Source organism: Paroedura picta, chromosome 12, assembly GCF_049243985.1.
Source record: "Paroedura picta isolate Pp20150507F chromosome 12, Ppicta_v3.0, whole genome shotgun sequence".
Lineage (NCBI taxonomy): Eukaryota > Metazoa > Chordata > Lepidosauria > Squamata > Gekkonidae > Paroedura > Paroedura picta.
The window spans coordinates 23,747,110-23,769,458 of NC_135380.1; the positions used below are offsets into that span (position 1 = coordinate 23,747,110).

Genomic DNA, 22,349 nt, shown 5'->3' on the forward strand with positions numbered 1-22,349 from the left:
GGACCACAGGTTGACTACCTCTGATCTAGAGGACCACAGGTTGACTACCCCTGGTCTAGGTGATGGGTTTGTGCTACCGGAGGCTGAAATACTTTACCTGGAGCTTGATACACCAGCCCGATCTCAATCTGCAAGGACAGAAATGACTTTTAGCCTGTGTTTAAATGCATACAATCATGCTTTAGCTTCGATAGAACCCTGCCCCAGTTAAAGACTTAAAGCTAGCCCAGTGACACATTTGGGGGTTCCTGAAATATGTCCCAAGAGATGGCAAAAAGGGTGTTCCAGATTCTCATTGACCTGAAGGATCCATATTGAGGCTCCATAAGGGAGTTGCGGAATGGTTTTCATATTGAACACAAACAAACCTCCTGGGATGTATTTTCCTCCCTTGAAAAAGAAAAAAGTGTTTGATCACTGTCGCAGGAGGTTTAATCTTATCATCATACCACATAAAATGTGCAGGGTACTTCCAACGACACGCTGGTCCTTGATTGGAGAATTTGGGGACAAGGCAATACAGTGCCCAGTGATCTAATTCTATTCCTTCATCAACACCAGCTAAAGCAGCAACTTCTCACCTTGAAGACACCGATGAGGGAATCAGATCTCAGTGCCCTTGAGTTCAGCGCCTGCATAAAATATATGTATATATAAAAATCAAACCAGAATCAGGGCTAGACTGTTTCTTATTTCTTTGAATGGGGAGCATGGGAAAGCAACAATTGCAAACCAGAGGCCATTACCTGAAATGATTTATTGGTAATACCTCTTCTGCAGCGGCTCATATCTCATTTGCTGTACTGTGGGAGGTATGCTGGAACGATGAGAGGGCTAGCCTGAATCAAGATCTGGAGAATGTGTGTGGTCCTCCAGATGTCCATGGACTACAGTTCCCATGAGCCCCTGCCAGCAAATGCTGGCAGGGGCTCATGGGAATTGTAGTCCATGGACATCTGGAGAACCACAGGTTGACTACCCCTGGTCTACATAACTACCTCTGATAGCTGGAACAGAGTGGCTCCCAGGCAGGAATCTCATGGTGCTTTTTTCTTTCTCTTCCTAGATCCTATTGTACCACTTACCATTGCTGCCTTGTGCTTTTCCTGAGTCCTGAATCATGCCCCTGGCTTCTGCTAGTGGTTGTCAGGGTGAGAGGAAAGTATGCACCCTCATGTAACAAGTGAGCATACCTATATTCAAAGGGATGGTGTGACTCAGGAAGGCTGTTTTTGTGGCTGCTGTAAAAGGTACGTACAGAAGGACTTGTACCATCATTTTGCTTGTCCTACTGAGTAAGTTGTTGGCACTTGAGGTTTCCTAACAAACGAAAGAAAGCCACTGTGTCAAGAGCTGTGATGGACAGATCTAGGAACTTTCAGTTTTATGGCCCATTGTGACAAACCGTTTAGCAATGTGGAAGTTGGGCTTTCAGGGATATGATGTCTTCCTGGGCTTTACTCAGGAAGCTCATTGGTTTCTCTTAACTTGGAAGGGCTATAATAGCTTCCAGGTCAGGTATGGATTTTGCTGGGGGCATCAGTCAACCTTGATCTGGCCTTTCTGCATGGTATCCCTGACTCTTGTCCCCTGAGGGCATGTGCATCTTTTGTAGGAAAATATAACAGAAGTCCTGAAACACTAACATTTAATCCAGCCTGAGATCAATTCCTCAGATGCAATGAAGAGAAAATTGTATTCCATATCTGAAAACAACATCTGTCAAACCCTAAGCCAAAGGATAAATGGATACAAATCTAACATCAAGAATCACAAGATTTCAGCCTTCCAGTATTCTCAATGGGTGACCTCAAAGGAGCAAATGAACTTCAAGAACAGACGAGAAAGGGAAATTGCTGAGTTACAAGTTATTACAATACTCAAAACAATGGAACCTCCAGGACTAAACAAGGACATTGGTTTCTTATCTCATTACATATGATAACAAAGTTTTATTATATGTATTTCATGTTCATGTACATGAAACCTTCACCAAGAATTAAACTTTGTTGGTCATAAAGGTGCCACTAGACTCAAACTTTGTTCTGTTCCTTCAGACCAAAATGGTTATCCACCTGAATCTACATATCCTAACCTCATTCAGTCATTACATCTGTATTCTCACCAAGAATGGCTATACATTTCTTTATTTTATTTCTTGATTGGAATAGTGATTGTAATGGAACTTCTGGACTCTCCCACCATCCATTATGTGTAAAACCTAATCTGTTCCAGTGCTTTACACAGAGAATCACATTTGAAAGAATTATGACACAATTAATGCCAATTCTCTCTCTGTCCCCAATCCCTTTGGTAACTGGAAGATGATTTCCTCTTTATAGTAACTGAAGCTGTAACACAAAAAAAAAACTATGCTGGATTAAATGCTGCCAGTCTTTAAAGTGCTACTGGGCTTTATGTTGTTTTATGTTGTTTCCTTGCTTGCTGGATTCTCTTCATATCTTGGTCTCAGTGTTTCTGGTTTTCTTCTCTCCACCCTGTTGGTTCTCTAAGCTCTTATGACTCACCATCACAGTATTTCTTTGTTATGTAAAAACAGAGACTTGTAAGGCTACATAAAAGGATTCCAGTGTAAATGGAGAGCAAAACAGCCAATATCTCTTGTTTACCTGTATGGTTATGAATTCATCAAACAGTACAGAGGGCATTTCCTGGAAATTCTGTACAAACATCTGAGAAAAACCAACAAAGTGAATCAAGTTAACTATTTGGTAATAACTGTCCAGGGAAAACAATACTGTACATTTATCATCATTTATGCTGACAACTAATTACAGAAGTTTTCATTTGCGTATTAGCTAAGACCTCGGGTTACATATGACTTTTTCAGTAATTGAAGAAAATGGGAGAGAAATTACCACTTATTGTTAGTAGCAAAGATCATCTTTAATGTTTTCTTTTTCATTTCCTTCATTTATGCACTGGAGGTTTCATGCCGGGCTGCAGGCTGGAGTTTTAGTTGTGGCAGGTTGCCCCACCTCTTCCTGCACCCACATGGGGGAGCATTTGGCCCAGTGTACCTCATCTATCCCCGATTTGTGCATCCGCATGGGAGCTGGGGCAGAGAAGTTCCCAGTGCGTAAACGGTCACAGTAATGCACCAGAGCTAAAACAGCCTCCGATTAAAACTGCTTGCCCACAGTGAAGAAACTCTCAAATTAAAACTGCCCTCTCCAAATACTCAACAAAATTTTTTGGCTGATTATCTAACCCAGGCTTTCTCAACCAGGGTTTAATGAAATTCTGAGTTTCTTGATGGCCCTGGAAGGGTTTCCCGAATGGGTGGAAGTTAATTAATTTTTAATGTATATTTTTGCATTTGTTAAACATTTATTGGATGATATGACTATATAAGATTTTATTAACCTGCCCCCCCCCCATTGGCCAATGGTGGGCCTGGAAGGAGAGGGGCCCCAGGTGGGCATGGATACAGCCCTGCTTCCCAACCATATTCTGTACCATCATGGTACTTCTGAGGTTTCTCGAAGCCTGAAGAATGTTTCAGGGGTTTCTCAAGGGTAAAAACGTTGAGAAAGGCAGATCTAATCACTTAAAATTCTCCATTTAAACATATTCTGAGTTGAGCCACTTTACCCAGTATTGCTAACAAAGATGACAGTGAAAACCTATCATGGATTTTGTGACTGATTATTGTTATTCTGTTCCCACAGAATAACAATATCTACTGTGACAGGGAGAAGATTCCCAAAGTTTCTGACAGACCCCTTTTTAGTCCTGCTACGTGACCTAGGGGCACTCTCTTCTTTCCTAGGATTCAGGTTTACTGGACCAGAAGGTGCTTGTAGTACGGACTAGTCAATCCTGCCACTCAGTCGATTTGTATGGAAAACCCTTCCTTCTTCTTACCCTTCAGTGAAATCCCCTGCTTCCTCTATTGTAGCCATAGAGTTATCATGCCATTGTCACTAGATCATGGCTTGTGGCTTGGTACAGAAAGTCTAGAAATCTGTGAGGAAAGGTGATCTAGATATGGTGATCTAGATGTCTTCTCTAATCTCTCTCTGAGCAAATCAGGGCCTCACTGGAGCGTGCCAGAAATGAATTTGTCTCTCAAAACTAGAAACTCTTCCTTTGCTAAGCCCTGTGTCACAATCACTAAAACCAGAGCCCACAATATGCTGACCTCATTGTAAAAAGGGGTATTCCCAAATTTGATTCTCGTCCTGAATACATGATTGGCAATTGTCACTTTCACCACTGGCCTGATGTTATTTCCTTGCAATTGCCGGGCTTCTATGATAAAAACTCGCACCTGCAACAGGAGAGGAAGGGAACCATGTCATACATTGCAAAGATCTGTAGGATGCAGTGCCGTCGGTCACCCATTGGGAGGTGTTCATGGAATGGCTTAAAATCACATGCATGGCTCTCTTTTCATCTAAGGAGTTAAGTTGCTCTACCTGGAAGAATTGTTTTTTGTTTGGTAACTCTTTCTTGACTGTTGAAGGAGGGCCACTTTCTCCAGGTGCTGGTGCAGAATCAGCTTTCGGCTTCTGACCCCCTGCCGGTTCTTCTTCTACAGAATCCTTTGTGGAAACAGGGCACCAAACTGGTGATGATCAGAAACAACAATGTCATCAACTGCCCCAAAAGCCCCACACATGTTGTCTCTGAATAAATACAAATTTACCTAAAATTACAAGTAGCCCTTAGCAGACATTGTACCTAAGTGTCCAGCAACTATGCACATGCCATCTATAATGTTCCCAATACATACAGTAACCAAGTTATCTGCCCAGAGGCAAGATGGGTATTTTGCATGTGCTTTGGTATGCATGTTCAAGCGTATTTCAGTCCTTTTTCTGGGGAGAAAACCCCTTTGAATTAAAGGAATTCTGCCCATGTTCAGAGGCACCCAGTTGTAAGCACCAGCTTTACAAACCAATAACAACCTATCCCGTAAAGGTGGCACACTTATCTAAAGATACTGCCATGCCCAGAACAGCCTTCTCTGATCTCCATCCTTGCCCTTGTATAACTTCTCCCTTTCTGTAGCTGCTGATATTTAAACCTATAAAGGGGAGTCTAACAGAAGGCTACCACCAAAGTTTTATGTGCAAAGGAATGAGCTACAAAGAAGCCTTAAGCACATCCTCTTCCTTTTTACGAAGAGCTACCAAGCCTTTTAACTGTGACAAGTGATAATGCATGAGGTGTTGCTCCCTGAACCAAGTAGTACAGATTGCTAAGAGCATGAGCAGTGCGGGGAAATACTGGGCAGGGTAGAAAATAGACTTGCTAACTTCTAGGTGGGGCCTGGAGAACTGCTCTCTATTACGATAGAGAAGACGGCTGCTTTGCAGGTTGGACTATACGAAATTATACCCTGCTGAGGTCTCTCCCCTCCCCAAACCTCACTCTTCCCACACTCCTTCCCCAGATCTCCAGGAATTTCCCAATCCAGAGTTGGTAACCCCGTATGTTCTTACAGAAACCTGTGAAGAGGAATGCGGGTGGGAAGGGAAGGCCTGGTGGTGGGCAGGGTAGATAGGGGGAGGGAGCCCTCGGAATTCTTTACCTGGGTCCCCCCAAACCTGGAACTGGCCCTGGTATCCCCATATCCCCTGTTTCCAATGAGCTTTATGCCTTTTAAAACGGCAGTCAAAATATTGCTAGAGCGTTATAGCACTGTAGTGATATACCACCGATCATTCACAATTTTTTAAAGATGGTCACATTCTGCCCGAGCTTGCTAGGAGGGGAGTACTGGGTGTGAAGGAAAATGGTGCCAGATGTGGGCAGAAGGTTATGGGAATTCAGATCTGCATGTTCACATTTTCCCCAAACCTGCTTTGAGGACAATCTCCCCAAAGAGAAGACGATTTGGAGGAGACCACAACTACAAGAAGATTTGGAGGAGACCAAGGTGCAGTCTGAAGTTGGCTGAACATGTGATGTCGAGCTGAAACCCCTATTTAAAAATAGTGCCTTGGGGGAAGTCAGGGGAAGGGCTCCATGTGGAAGCAGCTTGTATGCCTGTCTAGGTCCTGGTCCTTTTCCCATACACTTACGTAATTTCTTCAAAGCAGCTCTTTTGGATGGTACCACTTTTGGTTCTGGAGGCAGGAGGATTACCTTTACAGAGACGAGGCACTAAAATGGGAGAATAACATCGACTCTGACCAGTTGGTATGCTCATAAAGTGGAAAAAAAAACAGGCCTCAAAAATCTCCCTAACTGGGTGGGGGGTGGGAAGTTGGCCAGCATCTGGGTGGGGGGTGGGTGTTGGCCAGCATCTGATGGCCTGTTAGAAATGTTCCAAGCCTTTCTTTGAATGTTTAGCTTCAGTTTTCCCCCCAAAAAGTTTCTAGTCCTTTTAATCAAGCTTGCAAATAGCTTCTTTTGTATGCTGAATGATTGCCTCAGGGTGATAAAGTAAAGAAGGTTCTCTTCTCACCCCTCAGGTGCTTGATATGCCTTAAGCAAGAGGGGTGTGTATGCATGTGGGGAGGCAGCTGGGCTAAGAACATTTTTATGTAGGTTAGAGAAAGAAAATTGGTTTTTATACCCGGCTTTTCACTGCCCGAGGGAGTCTCAAAGCAGCTTACAATGACCTTCCCTTCCTCTCCCCACAACAGACACCCTGTGAGGGAGGTGAGGCTGAGAGAGCCCTGATATCACTGCTCAGTCAGAACAGCTTTACCAGTGCTGTGGCAAGCTGAAGGTCACCCAGCTGGCTGCATGTGGAGGAGCGGGGAATCAAACCCAGCTGGCCAGATTAGAAGCCACCACCCTTAACCACTACATGACACTGGATCTTTAAACAGATATATTTTACTCCTGGATATTTCCAGAAAAATCCACTGGCAATCATTTGTATCTGTTGCTCAGTAAGAAGTGAATCTTCCCCCCATCCCCTCCTACTGCAGCCCATAAGTGAAAAGGTTCTGGTATGTTGGACAGGGACATTTTTATAACATTACCGAAAGTCTATAACAGCGGAAGAGGGTGGAGGGAATCAAGGACAAAAGGAAACTCTGACTTGTTTGGGGACCCTGCAACTACTGTCAGATACCCCAAATCCTATCATATTTCCTTTTTGCTTACACCTGTTGCTGTTTGTTCGTTGTCACGGAGAGACATTTTCTCCATAGTGATGATATTGTTTGGTCTTTCAATAGCACCTGCTAGGGGCACACTGACCGACCCAAAGGCACTAGGAGAGGAGAGATATGTGGGAGTCAGCACAGAGTTTCCAAGCAATAAACATTATTCTTTTCAGCTGCAGTGACAGAGTCCAATAGAAGTCATGAAGGCTCCATAGCTATGCTAAGGGATTTTCCAATGTCACTGTGGCCTTTATGTGTTGGCTGGAGCATCTCCTGGAAGTGACATCAACCCTCCCCCAAACTCCACCCTCTCCAGGCATCACCTGCAAAATCTTTAGTAGTTGCCAAGCCAGTTCTGGAAACCCTATGTAATGTACATTCCCCCCACCCAGTTTCCTTCACAATAAATTTCTGGGATGCAACAGAGAATTGGTGGCAGTGGGGAATAGTTCAGACAGTTACATGGAGCACAATGCAGTGAAAGAAGGCAGGTCATTTAGCTCCTGTCAACATGCATTATGGCCCAGGTGAGTGTTTTAGGTTGGGCTGCCCTGCTGTAAATTGTTTTACAAAATGTCTTAATACTACACATTTCGAGTGAGTAAAAAAAAATGTTCCTTTAAAAGCATTTCACATATTCCAAAACAAAACATTTCTATGGGATTTTATTTTTTCCTTCCCAGTCTACCATATCTTTTGAATGCCTATGCTGCACCCTATATCCATGTGAGAAGAGGCATGCATTTTGTAATGTGTGGCCAGGCAAATATGAAAGGCATCATCATAAAATATGTCAGGAAGAAAATACAGGAGTCAGCTTCTCAACAGCTGGAGACTTGATGGGTGCACCCCTAACAATGTTGGAGGTGATCCAGTTTATGAGATCAGTAGAATTAAGCAGTTCAGGTTTTCTTCACATAATTTAGCAAGTGCATGTGGGTGGAAGCTAACATAATAGGCATGCCCCATTTCCTGTATGCATATATATGCCCTGCCTTTCTATTGGAACTCAGTAAAGTTTCTTTTAAGGGGCAACTGTAAGCATACACACCCCAGAAGTGCAGTGGTACATCCCAGGAAAAGCTTTACCTTTTGAAATATGCTGACTATTTAAACTGTCTGTACATGAGTGAATGAAGATAAATAAAGCCCCCTAATTCTGGAGGAAAAAAAACCATTTCGGTTGCTTTGGCCGACTTGCCTGTCTTCATATTCATCAATGCCCCAGTCTTGTAGTCGGAGAACTATGAAAGAAGAGCTGTCCAGGGTGCTGACATCCACATACCATGCCAGAGTCTGCAGGGTAAGCAAACAGAGTGGTCAATAAAAGGTGGCTCATTCTCAAGCTACATTGTAGCGGCTTTTACCTCTACAGTTCCTTGGGGAAATTGGGCATATTTTTGAAGTCGATGGGCATCTCTCAGTAAGGGGCAAATTTCTCCAACGTTTCAACTGTCTCCTTCTCATCTTTTCCACGATCCCTTTTCTGCCAGTACTGCTAATGCTGTTCAGGGGACAGGAAATCACACAGGCTACCGCCTTTCCTTGCAGGTGTATAGAATGCTTTTTAAAAATGAGCTGTTAATAGGGATTTTCAGTTATCTTTTGTTGTTAGCATTAAAAAGAAAGGTATAACAAGCCATTACAAATAACTACTTTCAGCCCAGAAGATCCATTCCATTGGGTTGAATCCAGACTAAATTTTCTGCCAACAAAGGACAGTTCTATAGCAGTGGATCAGAACTTTCCTGCCCTCCTCCCCTCCCCCTCCTACTGCCCTCCCATTGATTTTCCTGATATGCCACATCTGCCAAACAGGGGAGCCTCAGAAATGGCATGAGGGGAAAACTGGGGGGGGGGGGGTCTGTAGCAGAAATTAAACCTCCATATCAGAAATGGAAAATTGAAACAGCATCCAACCCATTATCGCTGTGATACAACACTATCCAGAAGACAGGCAGCTTCCAAAATTATGTCCTTGTTTTGCTAGTGATACCAGTGAATTCACAGTCCATTCTATATCATGATCAGTAAAAAGGAGCACCAGAAGAAGAAGGTGAGAAAGAATGAGGAATTAATAGGAGGATCTGTTCATTCAACCAGAGGTCCCACCCAAGCTGAGCATCCTTTGTAATATATAACAACTAATGCTGATTGTCTGGCTGGATTTAGTAGATTATGCTGGGTGACAGTTTGTTTCCGCCATCTTGTGGGTCCTTAGTGTACTGTTATTGTTAATGGGGTTTTAATTGGGGTTTTTTTATGGGGCATTGCTTTGTTTTTTAATTGTTAGCCACCTTGAGGTGACAAATGTCATGAGAGGTGGGATACAAATCTAATAGATAGATAGATAGATAGATAGATAGATAGATAGATAGATAGATAGATAGATAGATAGATAATTAGATAAATAGTTATGCATCATCCAGGAAAGCGGCAAGGTGAGTCTAGGTCAAAATGGATGTTACTGTTCAGTTATAATTCATTCTTCTCACAGGGGGGACCCAAAGCTGCTTACAACATTCTCCCTTCCTCCATTTTATTCACATGACCACTCTCTGAAGTAAGGGGATTGTAAGGAGTTCACCTCATTCCAAATGGGATCCTGGTTCTTCTGTATGACTCTTGTGCTTCTTGTAACATCTATGGGAAATAAAACATCAGGTCAGTATTGACCTGGCTTTTCACTGCCTGAGGGAGTCTCAAAGCAGCTTACAATGACCTTCCCTTCCTCTCCCCACAACAGACACCCTGTGAGGTAGGTGAGGCTGAGAGAGTCCTGATATTCCTGCTCGGTCAGAACAGCTTTATCAGTGCTGTGGTGAGCCCAAGATCTCCGAGCTGGTTGGATGTGGAGGAGCAGGGAATCAAACCCAGCTCACCAGATTAGAAGTCCGCGCTCCTAACCACTACACCAAGCTGGGCCAGCAGATGGATAAGCACATGGGCCAGTGTTTTCTGTGCTCCTTCAGAAATTGTGGCCTTCAGAAATACTTATAGCCATGCCAAGAATCTCTTCAGTTATTCAAAGACATTAAAACATTGCTGCATTACCTTTGAAGGTGGCAATCACGCAGGTGTCAGGGCGGTCAGCAATTTCAGGTGGTATGTGAGCAGACACAATAACCAGCCGCAACATGTTCAAGTTATCCTCTGGATTATGACTCCAGACCCCTGCTGGGAAACCTTTCTCTTCTCAGCTCAGTCTTTGTCTTAGTTAAAGTCTAAAGGGATATGTGACTTCTTCCATAGCTAGGAAGCAGATCTAATGGAGGATGACATCACAATGTAGGAGATGTGGAGCCAAACTTCTAACAAGTGATGTCACAATTAAGGATTGCCTATAACTAGTGGCAGAGTCTTTGCTCTGAAGAAGATCCCAGGTTCAGTCTACAGCACCTCTAACTAAAAGGATGCGGCAGAGCAAAATATGAGACCCTTGAGAGTTGCTACTGGTCACTGTAGACTGTTACTTACCTTGATCAATAAATGTTCTATGATAGTTATATGCATATTTAACCCAATTTTTTAAAATTAGCTCCACTGAGGGCAGTATGGGAAATTGGGTTGGTTAATGGAAGAGAAAGTAGAAATGGTTCTAGCCCACTGACTTCCAGCTTGGCGTAGTGGTTAAGAGCGATGGCCTCTGATCTGTAGAGCCAGGTTTGATTCCCCTGTCCTCCACATGCAGCCAGTTGGGTGACCTGGGGCCAGTGGGGTATAAAAACCAACTCTTCTCTTTCTTCTGCTCCTAACTGAAGGGAGAATAACCACTAGGAAAAATAAAGGGAAATACAATTTGAAAGAAACCCTCCAGGCTTTGTAATTACTGGTTGGCATTCAGTAGTATAAATTAAAATACAAGCAGGGTTTATTCACAGAGGAATAATGGCTCAAAAAGATAGGACAAAATGCATAAAACCCAGACTTAAGCAACACAAGTTAAGGTTGGAACAATAGAGGTAGATAGAGTATTTTATTCTCTCTCTGAGGCTTTCTGCAAGTCTCTTCCAAACCTGCCTGCCACTGGCCTACTTCCAAGGTTGCCAACTATGGGTTTGGGAAACCTGGAGATACAGCCTGGGGAGGGTGGGGTTTGGAGATAAGCTCAGCAGGGTATAATGTTATAGAGCCCACCCTTCAAAGCAATCATTTTCTTCAGGGAACAGATCTTTGTCATCTGGAGATCAGTTGGAATTCCAGGAGATCTCCAGGCTACGCCTGGAGGCTGGCAACTCGATCAGTGGCAAAGCATATGTTGCTATGTTTTGTGTAATAAGAAGAAATCAGATGCTCACTGCAGAGTATAGTGCAATTCTGGAAAAGCACTTCCATGCAGGCTAGTACTTCATTGTAAAAAAACCCAACCCCCAAAGTATCTACCCATTTTTGCAAGGGGCAGAAATATATTTATTTGTTTGTTGCATGAGACTGGACTCTGTGATATTAAAATGCCTACAACCAGTAAGCAATGAGAACAGCAGCCTTGTGCAGTATAATAAGGAAAGTATTTATTTCATTGATGCCTTACTTTTCACCCTCATGGGAGTGGCCATTTTATCCTCACAACAACCCTGCGAGGATGTGAGACTGTCCCAAGGTCCCCCAACAAGTTTCCATGGCAGAGGAGAGATCTGAACCTGCGTCTCCAAGATTCTAGCCCAACGCTGAACCCACACCCTGCAAACATGATAGACACAGAGTTTTTCAGAATGATGAAGGTGATATGATAGACATTGTTCCCCATTATATGTACATTCAACCCACAATCATCTCCCATTAAAAAGGTCTTAGAGATTGTTGTTTTGGCTAGCTAACCTGGAGAAAATACTCTGGCCCTTATTGAGGTTAATAGGGGGTTATTTAAATCCATGCCTTGAAAAGCTTCAACTGTCCATTTCTAGTCTGTACACAGCCCGTGGCGCCACGGGCGCCACGGACTGAATAAAAGAGTAAGGGGTAGTGGGGAGGAGTTAGGGCGGGACCGGTCCGGGATAAAAGCTTCGCGGCTCCTGATTGGCCCCTCCGAGTGGCACTCCAGGGCCAAGTGTCCAATTGGGAGGCGCGCGAAGCGCGCCTCCCTGTTGGACACTTGGCCCGTCTCCCAGACACCGCACCACACACTCCAGTCCTCCCCGAGCAGCCATCCTGGTCGGATGGCTACCACGCAGGAGCCTCACCCCACTTCCCTGGGCTCAGGGAAAATCGCTTCCCCTCCGCCCACAGGAGGCCCTTCCCAAACTCTCCTCGCTCGCCCCCTCAAACCGCGCTTGCCGCCGCTGCGGCCCGACCTCCAACAACGACGCACAGCCCAGCCGCCTGCGAATGACCCGCGCTCCGACTTCGCCACCACAACGGAGAGGCCGCCGCCGACATGATGGGGCCACCAACCGCCCGACGCCGGACCCCATGTCCTACCTGCTCGCCTACGGTGCCTCCTCGCCGCCAAGACAATGACGCTGCCGAGCTGCCGCCCGCAGTTCAAAATGGCCGCGCCGACCACCAACGCGCCGACGACCCGCTGCCAGCTTCAATGGCCGCTCAGCAAACACGCTCCCTGACCTCCGCCAGTCTCCACTGCCCAGCCTGGACCCTGACGAGCCCCACCGCGGGAACCTGTACGCCGCCGGGACCAGCCTGCATGCTCCCCGCCGTCCCACCTTCGCTGGCGCCGCCGCACCCAGCCTGCGACCTCCACGATCGCCCCCGGAATGAGGAGCACTTTACAGACGCCGCCGCGCCCAGCCAACGCCCTCGAAGATCGCCGCCGACAGGAGGAGGCCGCCGCCGAGCCGCTCTGTGGGACACGCGGCCCCAGACATCGCCGCACGCCCTCTGCTTCGCCGCCCGCCGACAGGAGGAGGCCGCCGCCGAGCCGCTCTGCGGGACGCGCGGCCCCAGACATCGCCGCACGCCCTCTGCTTCGCCGCCCGCCGACAGGAGGAGGCCGCCGCCGAGCCGCTCTGCGGGACGCGCGGCCCCAGACATCGCCGCACGCCCTCTGCTTCGCCGCCCGCCGACAGGAGGAGGCCGTCGCCGAGCCGCTCTGCGGGACGCGCGGCCCCAGACATCGCCGCACGCCCTCTGCTTCGCCGCCCGCAATCCACCGCGCCGCCCCCTGCTCTGCGCTCAGTCCTCGCTCTCCCGTCCACCACAACATGGCCGCGGACGCCTTCTCGCCTCCTTCACGCCGCAGATGCCTCGCCCAGGTAGGTTCCCCCCGGAACCCTAACCCTTCTTCCCCTTGCCCTTCTTCTGCCCTTCTTCTCCTTGCCTCCCTGCCCACACAGAACTCTTTGCACATCACTGTGCCATCTATCTCCCTCTTCTAGCGCCCATTTTCTTCCTTTTTAAAATGGGCTTAAAATCTAGTTCTATATATAAAACCTCTGTGAAGGAGACAGGATATTTCCCCACAGGCTTGTTGGAAACCCTAGTTTTCATAGTGCTTCATAACCCTGCAAAACATATTTGATGCAAGACAATTGGTGATACAAAAGAAGTGTCCATGTGCAGGAAATGGCTCCTTTTGGGGTCACCACTTTCAACTCTCTTGAAAAATAAAAATCTGATTGCAGCAACTTAAATCACAGCACTCTGCCGGAGAAATCTCTTTCCTGCTTATTCTCTGTGCAGTCACAAGATGTCTCTCCTTGCTAGCTAGAGTCTAGACACAGCTTCAGTCACCACCACACCATCTCCACAAATTCTGCACAGGATGCTCGGTATCTCTACTAACAGGATTCTTAACATCTCCACCAGACTGTAGCCCCCAGGAAGCCAGGATGGCTAAATAGGTAGGAAGCCAATAAAAATACGGAATATAGAATTACTTTTTTGAAATACTCTTAACTGGGAGTATAGCCACACAATATCCCCGTCTGATATCTTTTCCTGGCAGAGTCTGTCTGGTTTCTTCACAGAAAGGCTGCATATTAGGTGGAAAAGAAGTATCCTCTACACATTTAGGATCAAAATAAATGTGAGGATGGGAAATTCAAGAGTCATTCTTTCATATGTAAGATTAAAAATCATATGTTAACATATATATAATGATTATCTTGCTAAACTTATTGATTGAAGCATGTTTATGTACTTAGGATTTTTTGGATTAATAGTTCTGCACATATGTGTATGTGTATGTGTATGTGTATGTATTCAAGGGCATGGTTAATAGTGTCAGGCAATGAAGACATGGTCCTGAGTTAGAGTTGATGAGTAAAAGGGCACAGCCAACAGAAAATGTTCTGTTTATCTAATCTACTTACACAGATAAGCAAAAAAACCCCAAACATTTAAATTGATCCTCATGTTGTCCTTCCTCAAGAATCCTTGGCATAGAGTAGGATGCTGATTTTAATAGGATAGCTTTAATTCCTCTCCTCAAGCCATTTGGAGAGATGACAACAGGGAACATGATTGGAAGATCCCAATACTGATATCATTATACAGGTCCCACATGCCTGTTCCATATTTCAAAGGGCTCCACTCCAAATGCTGTATGCTACTCTGAATTAGCTTGCCATTCATCAAGCAAGCAAGCAAGCAAGCAAGCAAGCAAGCAAGCAAGCAAGCAAGCAAGCAAGCAAGCAAGCAAGCAAGCAGAAAGGTGTTTTTGTCCCTTGGTTAAAGGGATTTTAGACCAACAAAGTTTATGTGCTATACGTCATCATCAGCAGCTGAGGTAGGTTACAGGACCAGAAAACAGACAGTCCTTGAACCGATTAGATAGCTGACCCCATTGCCCTGTTACCAGTCTCAATTTGTGGCAAAAGTGAATGGAGATGCCCCTAGTCTTGCTGGCTACTAAGAAAATGACGGGTGATGGGCTAGAGTCCATTTCTATGACCACCTGATCATCACAAATTTGTTAAAGACAGAAAAGCAAATGTGTGGCTTTTGCCTGGCTGGTAGCCAACCCTACAGGACACAATTAAAGGCAGAGCATTATTATGATGGTAAGGTTGTAACTAGTCATAGAATCATAGAGTCAAAGGGGACCTCCAGGGTCATTTAGACCAACCCTCACACAATGCATGAACTCACAACTACCTGCCCACCCACAGTGACCCCAGTTTCACCACCAAAAATCTTCAGAATCCAGCATGGCCTGGAGGAAATTCACCTACCATCCCATAGTGGCAATTAGCAATTCCCTGGGTATGCAAGGAAGGGCCACAAGAGACAAACAGTCTTCCTTACTAGGTGGGATGCAGTATATCCAGATAAGATCAGACCCACTCCAGCCACTTTTCTGTGGGAGGGGAGTAGTGACCTCATGGCTGGAGGAGATGGGTGTGCAAACAGTTTGGCTGAGGCAAATTCAGTCTCTGAAGCTGAAAAAATTAGCAATTCTTTCTTTAAGTCACCTCTTTTAGCATGTCCTATGCTCAGAGTTGTAGTAGCAATTATGGGGGTGGGGGAGGTTACTTCGCAAAGCCAGGAATTTACCTTTGCTATCCTTTGTTCAAAGGGCAAGAAACCTCATCTAACTCCCTTCAAGCCCATTTTAGGTTAAGGGTCCTAAATTATAGCTTGCTAGACATTTCTATTGAAGAATCTTTCCAGTTAATCTTCTCCTTTCCCTTCTAGCAAAAAGGAAAGTAGTATTAAGCTTAGCATCAAAGATTGCTTGCAAAGACTTTCAGAAAGTTGCAGAGAGTTCAAAATGTTAGGAAGGAAGCCTGTCTCCCTGCTGTTCCAGAACGGGCTCTCCTGTTGTCAGAATCCTAATAATATACATTGCTGCTTTCACTAGATAATCGCTGAGGACTGAGATTCCCTTGTTAAGCCTCATAAGAGTCTGGAGGCAATTTTGAAATCTGCAAGTACTTGGCTTGCTCTAAGTCATAGAAGCACTAAGAGCACAGGAGCTGGTTTGTGGGGACAGCATAAGATCCCTCAAGTCCATTATCCTTGGGTGATCTGACAGGCAAGGTATGGTAACCCTTCATAATTTATACTCAGAAGTATAACATGGATTAGGATTTATCAGTGGGCCTGGAGGTGTCTATGGCATCTCCAGGGCTTCTGAGTTTGGTTTGCTTCATGACAGGGGCCCTCTGGAAACTTTCCAAGTATGTTAAAGAGCCGATCTGGCCCTACACAGGATCCCCATTTTGCTATATTGGCAAACACTTGTTGTTTTCTGTGGCTGTGCATAATCATTTGAACAAACAAACCGTGTACGCTAAACAGAATTTTGGAAGTCTCCTCCCACGTCAAAGGAGTTTAAACCCATTGTCTGGGAATAATTGTCCGTGAGCCATTTACTCCAAAATCAATGGGAGTGAAGTCAATGGAATTTGATTCCAAGTGAAAATGTGTCAAGGCCAGCAAAATTAAGGTGACAATATTGATTTTCTAATGTTGTTGCAAACTTTGAATTGTGAGTTACACTGAAACGGTTGTTTTAAAAATATTTTTGAAGCATGAATATATTTGTGCATACAAGCTGAAAATATTAAAACATCTGAAGTTGTTTTGGGAATGGGTTGGGAGAGGTTTGTGGTTGGTGACACAGTTACTAGCCAATGCCAGTGTGCTAGGATCTGGGAGACCCAACCTGGTGTAGTGGTTAGGAGTGTGGACTTCACCTGGCAAGTGGGGTTTGATTCCCGGCTCCTCCTCATGAAACCAGCTGGGTGACCTTCGGCACTGAAAAAGCTGTTCTGACCAAGCAGTGATATCAGGGCTCTCTCAGCCTCACAGGGTGTCTGTTGTGGGGAGAGGAAAGGGAAGGCGACTGTAAGCCGCTTTGAGACTTCTTTGGTAGAGAAAAGCGGCATATAACAACCAACTCTTCTTCTTCTTCTGAATCCCCACTCTGCCACGGAAGCTTGTTGGGTGACCGTTGGCCAGTCGCACACTCCCAGCTTTACCTACCACATAGGCTTGTTGTAAAAATACAGTGAAGGAGAGGAGAACAATGAAACCTACTTTGGAGAGAAAGGTGGGCAATAAATGAAAAAATAAATAAAGGCAAGGGTACAGACAGAAGAAAAGCTTGAGGAGCAACTTCTGATTTAATGTCTTTTGTGGGGAGATGAAAAATGCTTTTAACTTTGGGGGAGGGGGAGGGAAGTAGTTTTTAGCACTTGAGAGAAGACCAGCATTTTTCACTTCAATGGGAAAACTGGCTGCTTTGAGATGGGCTCTCTGGAGCATGCTGGGAAATTTGCAGTGCTATCCTCAGCAGAGTTATACCCTTCTATGCCCGTTGATTTCAATGGACTCAGAACAGTGCAACTCTGGTTAGGATGATGGGACTGTTACTTGACTTCCATACATCACAGCCAAAAGATTATGGAAATGAGGAGATTTTAGCAACCCCACCCCGCACATCCCATTCAGCAATCCCACCCTCCTCCTTAGGATGCACTGCCTCTGTGTCTTCCTCCCTCCCCAAGCAGAGATGAGGGGATTATTGGCCAGGATTGCAGTCTTCCAGCCATATAAAATGGCACATCTCTTTCCCCACAACAACCTCTGAAGGCATTCACAGCTGGATCCTTTTGTTTTAGCCATGAAGGGAACACCTGTAATTTCATGATCCTAGTTCGGGTGATGTGTTCCTGTAAAATAGGGCCGTCATGTCAGACCTGTCAGTGTGAAATGTTATTTTTAAGACGTGAAAGAGGCAGAACCTGAAATTCACATTGTTCTGCTGTTTTGTCTTGCGGGAACAGGAGTCGGGGGCTTTGATCGTGTGTCCTCCCACCCAAGAGCGATAAGATGAAACTCAATGACAGAGTACCTGCTTGGCAAGCATAAGATCCCCAGTTTGGTTCCTGGCATCTCTTGTTCAAAGGATCTCAGGTAGTTGGGAAGGTCTTGGACCTGGATGCTGTTCAGTGCATGGATACTTTGGAACAGGGGTAGTCAAACTGCGGCCCTCCAGATGTCCATGGACTACAATTCCCAGGAGCCCCCTGCCAGCATTCGCTGGCAGGGGGCTCCTGGGAATTTTAGTCCATGGACATCTGGAGGGCCGCAGTTTGACTACCCCTGCTTTGGAATCTGAAGAAAGGACAGCAGGCAAAATCACAAAATGGCTACCATGGAGGCTCCTAACCTAGTTCCATGCATTTTTAAAAAAGTTTTAATTAAATTAAATGTGCAGGGCTTCCTAATATGGCTACCCACCTGGAACGGTCCATTGCGGGTATGTTTGTTACTGGATTGGTTACATAGAGTGTCTCCGCATCCACTGGAACTGATGTCTGCCAGCTGTTGATGGGGGAAGCTGTGACAGTGTTTCCTTGCCCCCTCCAATGCTCAATGAAACAGCGAGGGAAAAATGTGAGTGTGGGGTGGGGGTAGGGGTGGTAAATGAGGATTGTTTGACACCAGGGTATTATTGCCTGCTGCATAACAGGAAGTGATGTCAAGGTGTCATGGGACCTCTAGAATTCACCCCAAACAATATGCTTTTTACAGTAGAGTGAATCCTAAAGCTTGGCTCTTGTGGCCCTTTCTTGTATGCCCTGAGAAATGTCAATCACCACTAAGGGGTCAGGAAGCGAATTTCCTCCAGGCCAGATTGGCCAGAGATTCTGATTTGGGAGTGGAGCATCATTTGGGCATGGAATCAGGGTCACTTTGAATGGGCAGGTAGTCGAGAATTTCCTGCATTCTGTAGGGGGTTGGACTAGATGGTCCTGGAGGTCCCTTCCAACTCTGTGATTCGATGATCCCATGAAACAGTGACATTTACATAGCTGGATCTGGAAGATCACTATTAGAGTAAGTCCTGCCTCTGCCAGTATCCTGGGAATTGCGTGCCAAGGGCTGGCAGCCCTAAAATCTGTAGTATTGGGGAAATAATGCTGATCTTACATGGCTGTTATATTGATTACTGACATGATTACTGCACAGCATAAGACCTATAGGTTTGACAATATGTGGCCCATTGGGGGCTAATTCTAAACATTCATGCTCTGTGGCTCTTTCCTTTTTCTTAGCAGGGCCAGAACAGCACCTGTTAAAAGTTGGGGTAGATTTAGGACAGTTAACTTAGGTCAAGTGCACTGATTATGCAACCACACCTGCATCGCTTCTCTCCTCCCTGCATTCATAGGTGGACGTGGAGCTTCTGCCCGTTTCTCTTCCCTGTTCTAGCCAGGCATGCTGTATCATACCTACCTGCATCAGAGACTCCATGGATGACTTGTTTCCTCTGGAATAGAAATAATAGCAATGGGCGGAGGATAGAAATAAAGCAAACAACTGAAAGAAGAAAAAAGCAAGGGGAAGGAAATAGGGAACCTGAGGGGCCACCCATGATTTTTAAATTATTTTTTATTTTTATTTTTGCTGTCCTCTTTGCCTTGCATCCTCAGCAGATTCCCAGAACTTCTAGTTTCTTCTCACCATCTGCAGATGATTCAATTTCTCTTGGATTTCATGTGTATGTGTAAACTGCATTCAAGTCGCTACCAGCTTGTGATGACCCCAGCAAGAGGCTTTCAAGGCAATTGAGAAGCAGAGGTGGTTTGCCCAGTGCTCTTTTCTGCTTAGTCTTCCCTGGTGCTCTCTCTTCCAAATACTGATCCTACTTCGCTTCTGAGATCTGATGAGATCAGGCTATACCAGGCTGCCTTCCTTCCTTCCTTCCTTCCTTCCTTCCTTCCTTCCTTCCTTCCTTCCTTCCTTCCTTCCTTCCTTCCTTCCTTCCTTCCTTCCTTCCTTCCTTCCTTCCTTCAGTTTTATATCTGCATATCAATAATACCTAACACAAACCAAGTTGGTAGGCACAGGTCGGTCCATGAGAAAAATATCATAAAGTGTAAAAAGGCAAGAATCATATTTCTTTACTTGATACTCCTACTTTTAAGAAAAATTTGGGATGAAAAAGCAGCCTTGCTTTGTCTCAGGATCACAAAAAAAAGGCAAGGATTATCTAGAGTGCAGCTGCAGAATCCTTCCAACAAGCAGTCCCAAACTCTGCAAAGCCTGGACACTTACCAAGGGGCCTGAGCACGTGTTGTTTAGAACAAACCAACATTAACTTAGAATTATCCCATGGCAGGAAAATACTAGCTGAAACCTAGGTCAGCAGTCCTAAATCTTTCCCGGCACAGAGTCCTGCTCTTTTGGTAAGAATATGCTCTTCAGGATGGATACATACCGCCTGGTGACTTGCATCAATGGTTACTTTGTTGGAGTGTGTGTCAATAGGGTGTCTAGTTTTTATGCCAATGTACAGTAATTAGAGAGCTTAATTGTTAAGCAGTGTTAAGAAACAGGAAGGATAATATAGCCAGTTTGATATCACTCCAACAAAGTCTATCAGGAACAAGGAAGTTCCTTTGATCTAGTAATTTGGTAGTGCAATCCCAAACAGAGTTACACCCTTCTATGCCCATTGACTTCAGTGAGTTTAGAAGAGTATAACTCTGTGTAGGATTGCAGTACTGGGTGCTCATAAATCAATGTGCAGCAACTAAGTAGACCGGGGGAGGTTTTACTGTCAGGAGGCAGATAAGAAATTCATACAAGTCGTAAGTTGACTCCAAAATGGATATTTCAGCACTTCCCAAAAGGAGTGTTGGCCAGACCTCAGAAATTATCATGATTATAGACCCAGTTCCTACATTTGCCCAGCACATCCCCGAGCTTGGAAATCAGTCTGAAACGTAACGCAAACTGCTTCTTAAAATGGCCTAAAAAGGAGCGCCAGATTATACATTGCATATCTTTGACACCCGAGGTAATTACACTGCTACATAATTCCAAGGAGAAAAGGAAAAGGTTATTACAGTGATTATAAAATCAAAGTGGAAATTGAACTTGAAGCACGATGTGGAAATTCAACCCGAAGTAAGAATGACAAAATCTTCTGAGAAACTGCCTCTCCTGCAATGCCTAGGCAGTCTCATAGAATCATAGAATAGAATAATAGAATAACAGAGTTGAAAGGGACCTCATGGGTCATCTAGCCCAACCCCCTGCACTATGCAGGACACTCATAACCTTTTTGCTCATCCCCTGTAACCTGCCACCCCCTTGAGCCTTCACAGAATCAGCGTCTCTGTCAGATAGCTATCCAGCCTCTCATGATGGATCAGGCACACTAGATGTTTGCTCAGAGGCCAGGGAATGGCTGATGCAGATCCATTTGAATTCTTTTAAAATAGGGTTGCCGATCTCCAGGTGGCAGCTGGAGTTCCCTGGAGAAAATGGCTGCTTTGGAGGGTGCCCTCTGTGGCATTATATCCCCTTAAATTTCTTCCCTGTCCCAAGCCCTGCCCTCCCCAGGCTTCAACCCCAAAATCTCCAGGTATTTCCCAACCCAGAGCTGGCAACTCTAGTTTTAAAAACAGAAATGCAACAAAGGTAGGTTTGCCCACTCCTTTTATCTGATCTCCTGTTCCCTTTGCAGCATCTGGCAGAGAAGCCCTTTGGAGAAACCAGTTTCCTCGCACAATTAAGTGAAACAAACCACAGTACAATTAAGATGGGTTGTTGTTGCTGTTGCTGTTGTTGTTGTTGTTTTACAAAGATGCCGTCTGCACATTTGCTGTGATAAAACTCAATAATTATCAGGAGCTGGGTTGCAATGCGAATGCTTTACAGGCACTTTACAAGAAAGCTCTGGTTTTAGTTACACAGCATTAGTAAGCTTCACTGAAAGTCCAATTGGATGGAAGATTACTTTTTAAAATAGATCTGTCTAGATTTTGTCATAAAGCAGCAACACAATCCACACAGGAGTTGTCTTTTCAGATACCAAATAATTCTGCAATGGTAAGAAGGTGGTTTGGGCTGAAAGGCAAGGGCAGAAAACCTTGTAAGCCTAGTATCATCCCAGATATTTTTGGTTTGATTACCCATTTTGGCTCCCATTTGCCTCACCAGTTTTGTTAAGGTAACTGCGTCTGCCTTCTGTCCTCAACCCTTTTAAGAGACCTGTGTGTTCCACTCAGCACTAGAGAGATATTCGACCAACTAATGGTTTTTATATTTTAGGCTGGCAGCTGCCATCTTTCCTCCTGCTCCCCTGAAGACTTAAAGGTGCACCTTTCCAGAATGATCTAATCTGTTCTAATGTGCAGAGCATTCTTCTCAGGGTGCCAACAAGAAGCCTTTAGAGCAGGTCCCAAAACATTCCCTCCCCTCTTTTAACATCTAGCCTGTGGAGGAATTCTAAAGAAAACTTGCACACTGATTTGTGTTATCTTGGTTATCTCCAAACAAACAGCACTACAAGTGTTTATTGTCTTGGTTTATTACATTTCCAGACCTTCTGCTGTGTGT

The 22,349-nt window shown here is 45.0% G+C and overlaps 1 protein-coding gene across 5 annotated transcripts in view; it reads right to left on the bottom strand.

Moving 5' to 3' along the window:
• FER1L5 (fer-1 like family member 5) overlaps positions 1-17,957 on the bottom strand; it is a 67,648-nt gene extending 49,691 nt beyond the window's left edge. For 3 of the 5 annotated variants that reach the window (XM_077305958.1, XM_077305956.1, XM_077305961.1), the window contains exons 1-11: positions 17,848-17,957; positions 11,623-11,771; positions 9,679-9,734; positions 8,293-8,387; positions 7,090-7,198; positions 6,054-6,135; positions 4,443-4,591; positions 4,166-4,294; positions 2,631-2,693; positions 582-632; positions 98-128 (exon numbers count right to left, since the gene is read on the bottom strand). In XM_077305958.1, the coding sequence (XP_077162073.1) occupies positions 98-128; positions 582-632; positions 2,631-2,693; positions 4,166-4,294; positions 4,443-4,591; positions 6,054-6,135; positions 7,090-7,198; positions 8,293-8,387; positions 9,679-9,734; positions 11,623-11,771; positions 17,848-17,888 (955 nt within the window). In that variant the 5' untranslated portion in view covers positions 17,889-17,957. Of the gene's footprint in view, positions 1-97; positions 129-581; positions 633-2,630; positions 2,694-4,165; positions 4,295-4,442; positions 4,592-6,053; positions 6,136-7,089; positions 7,199-8,292; positions 8,388-9,678; positions 9,735-10,145; positions 10,350-11,622; positions 11,772-17,847 lie in introns of those variants that run through there. The other 2 variants (XM_077305960.1, XM_077305959.1) reach the window with 2 other exon arrangements.
• Between the last annotated feature and the right edge of the window lie 4,392 nt (positions 17,958-22,349).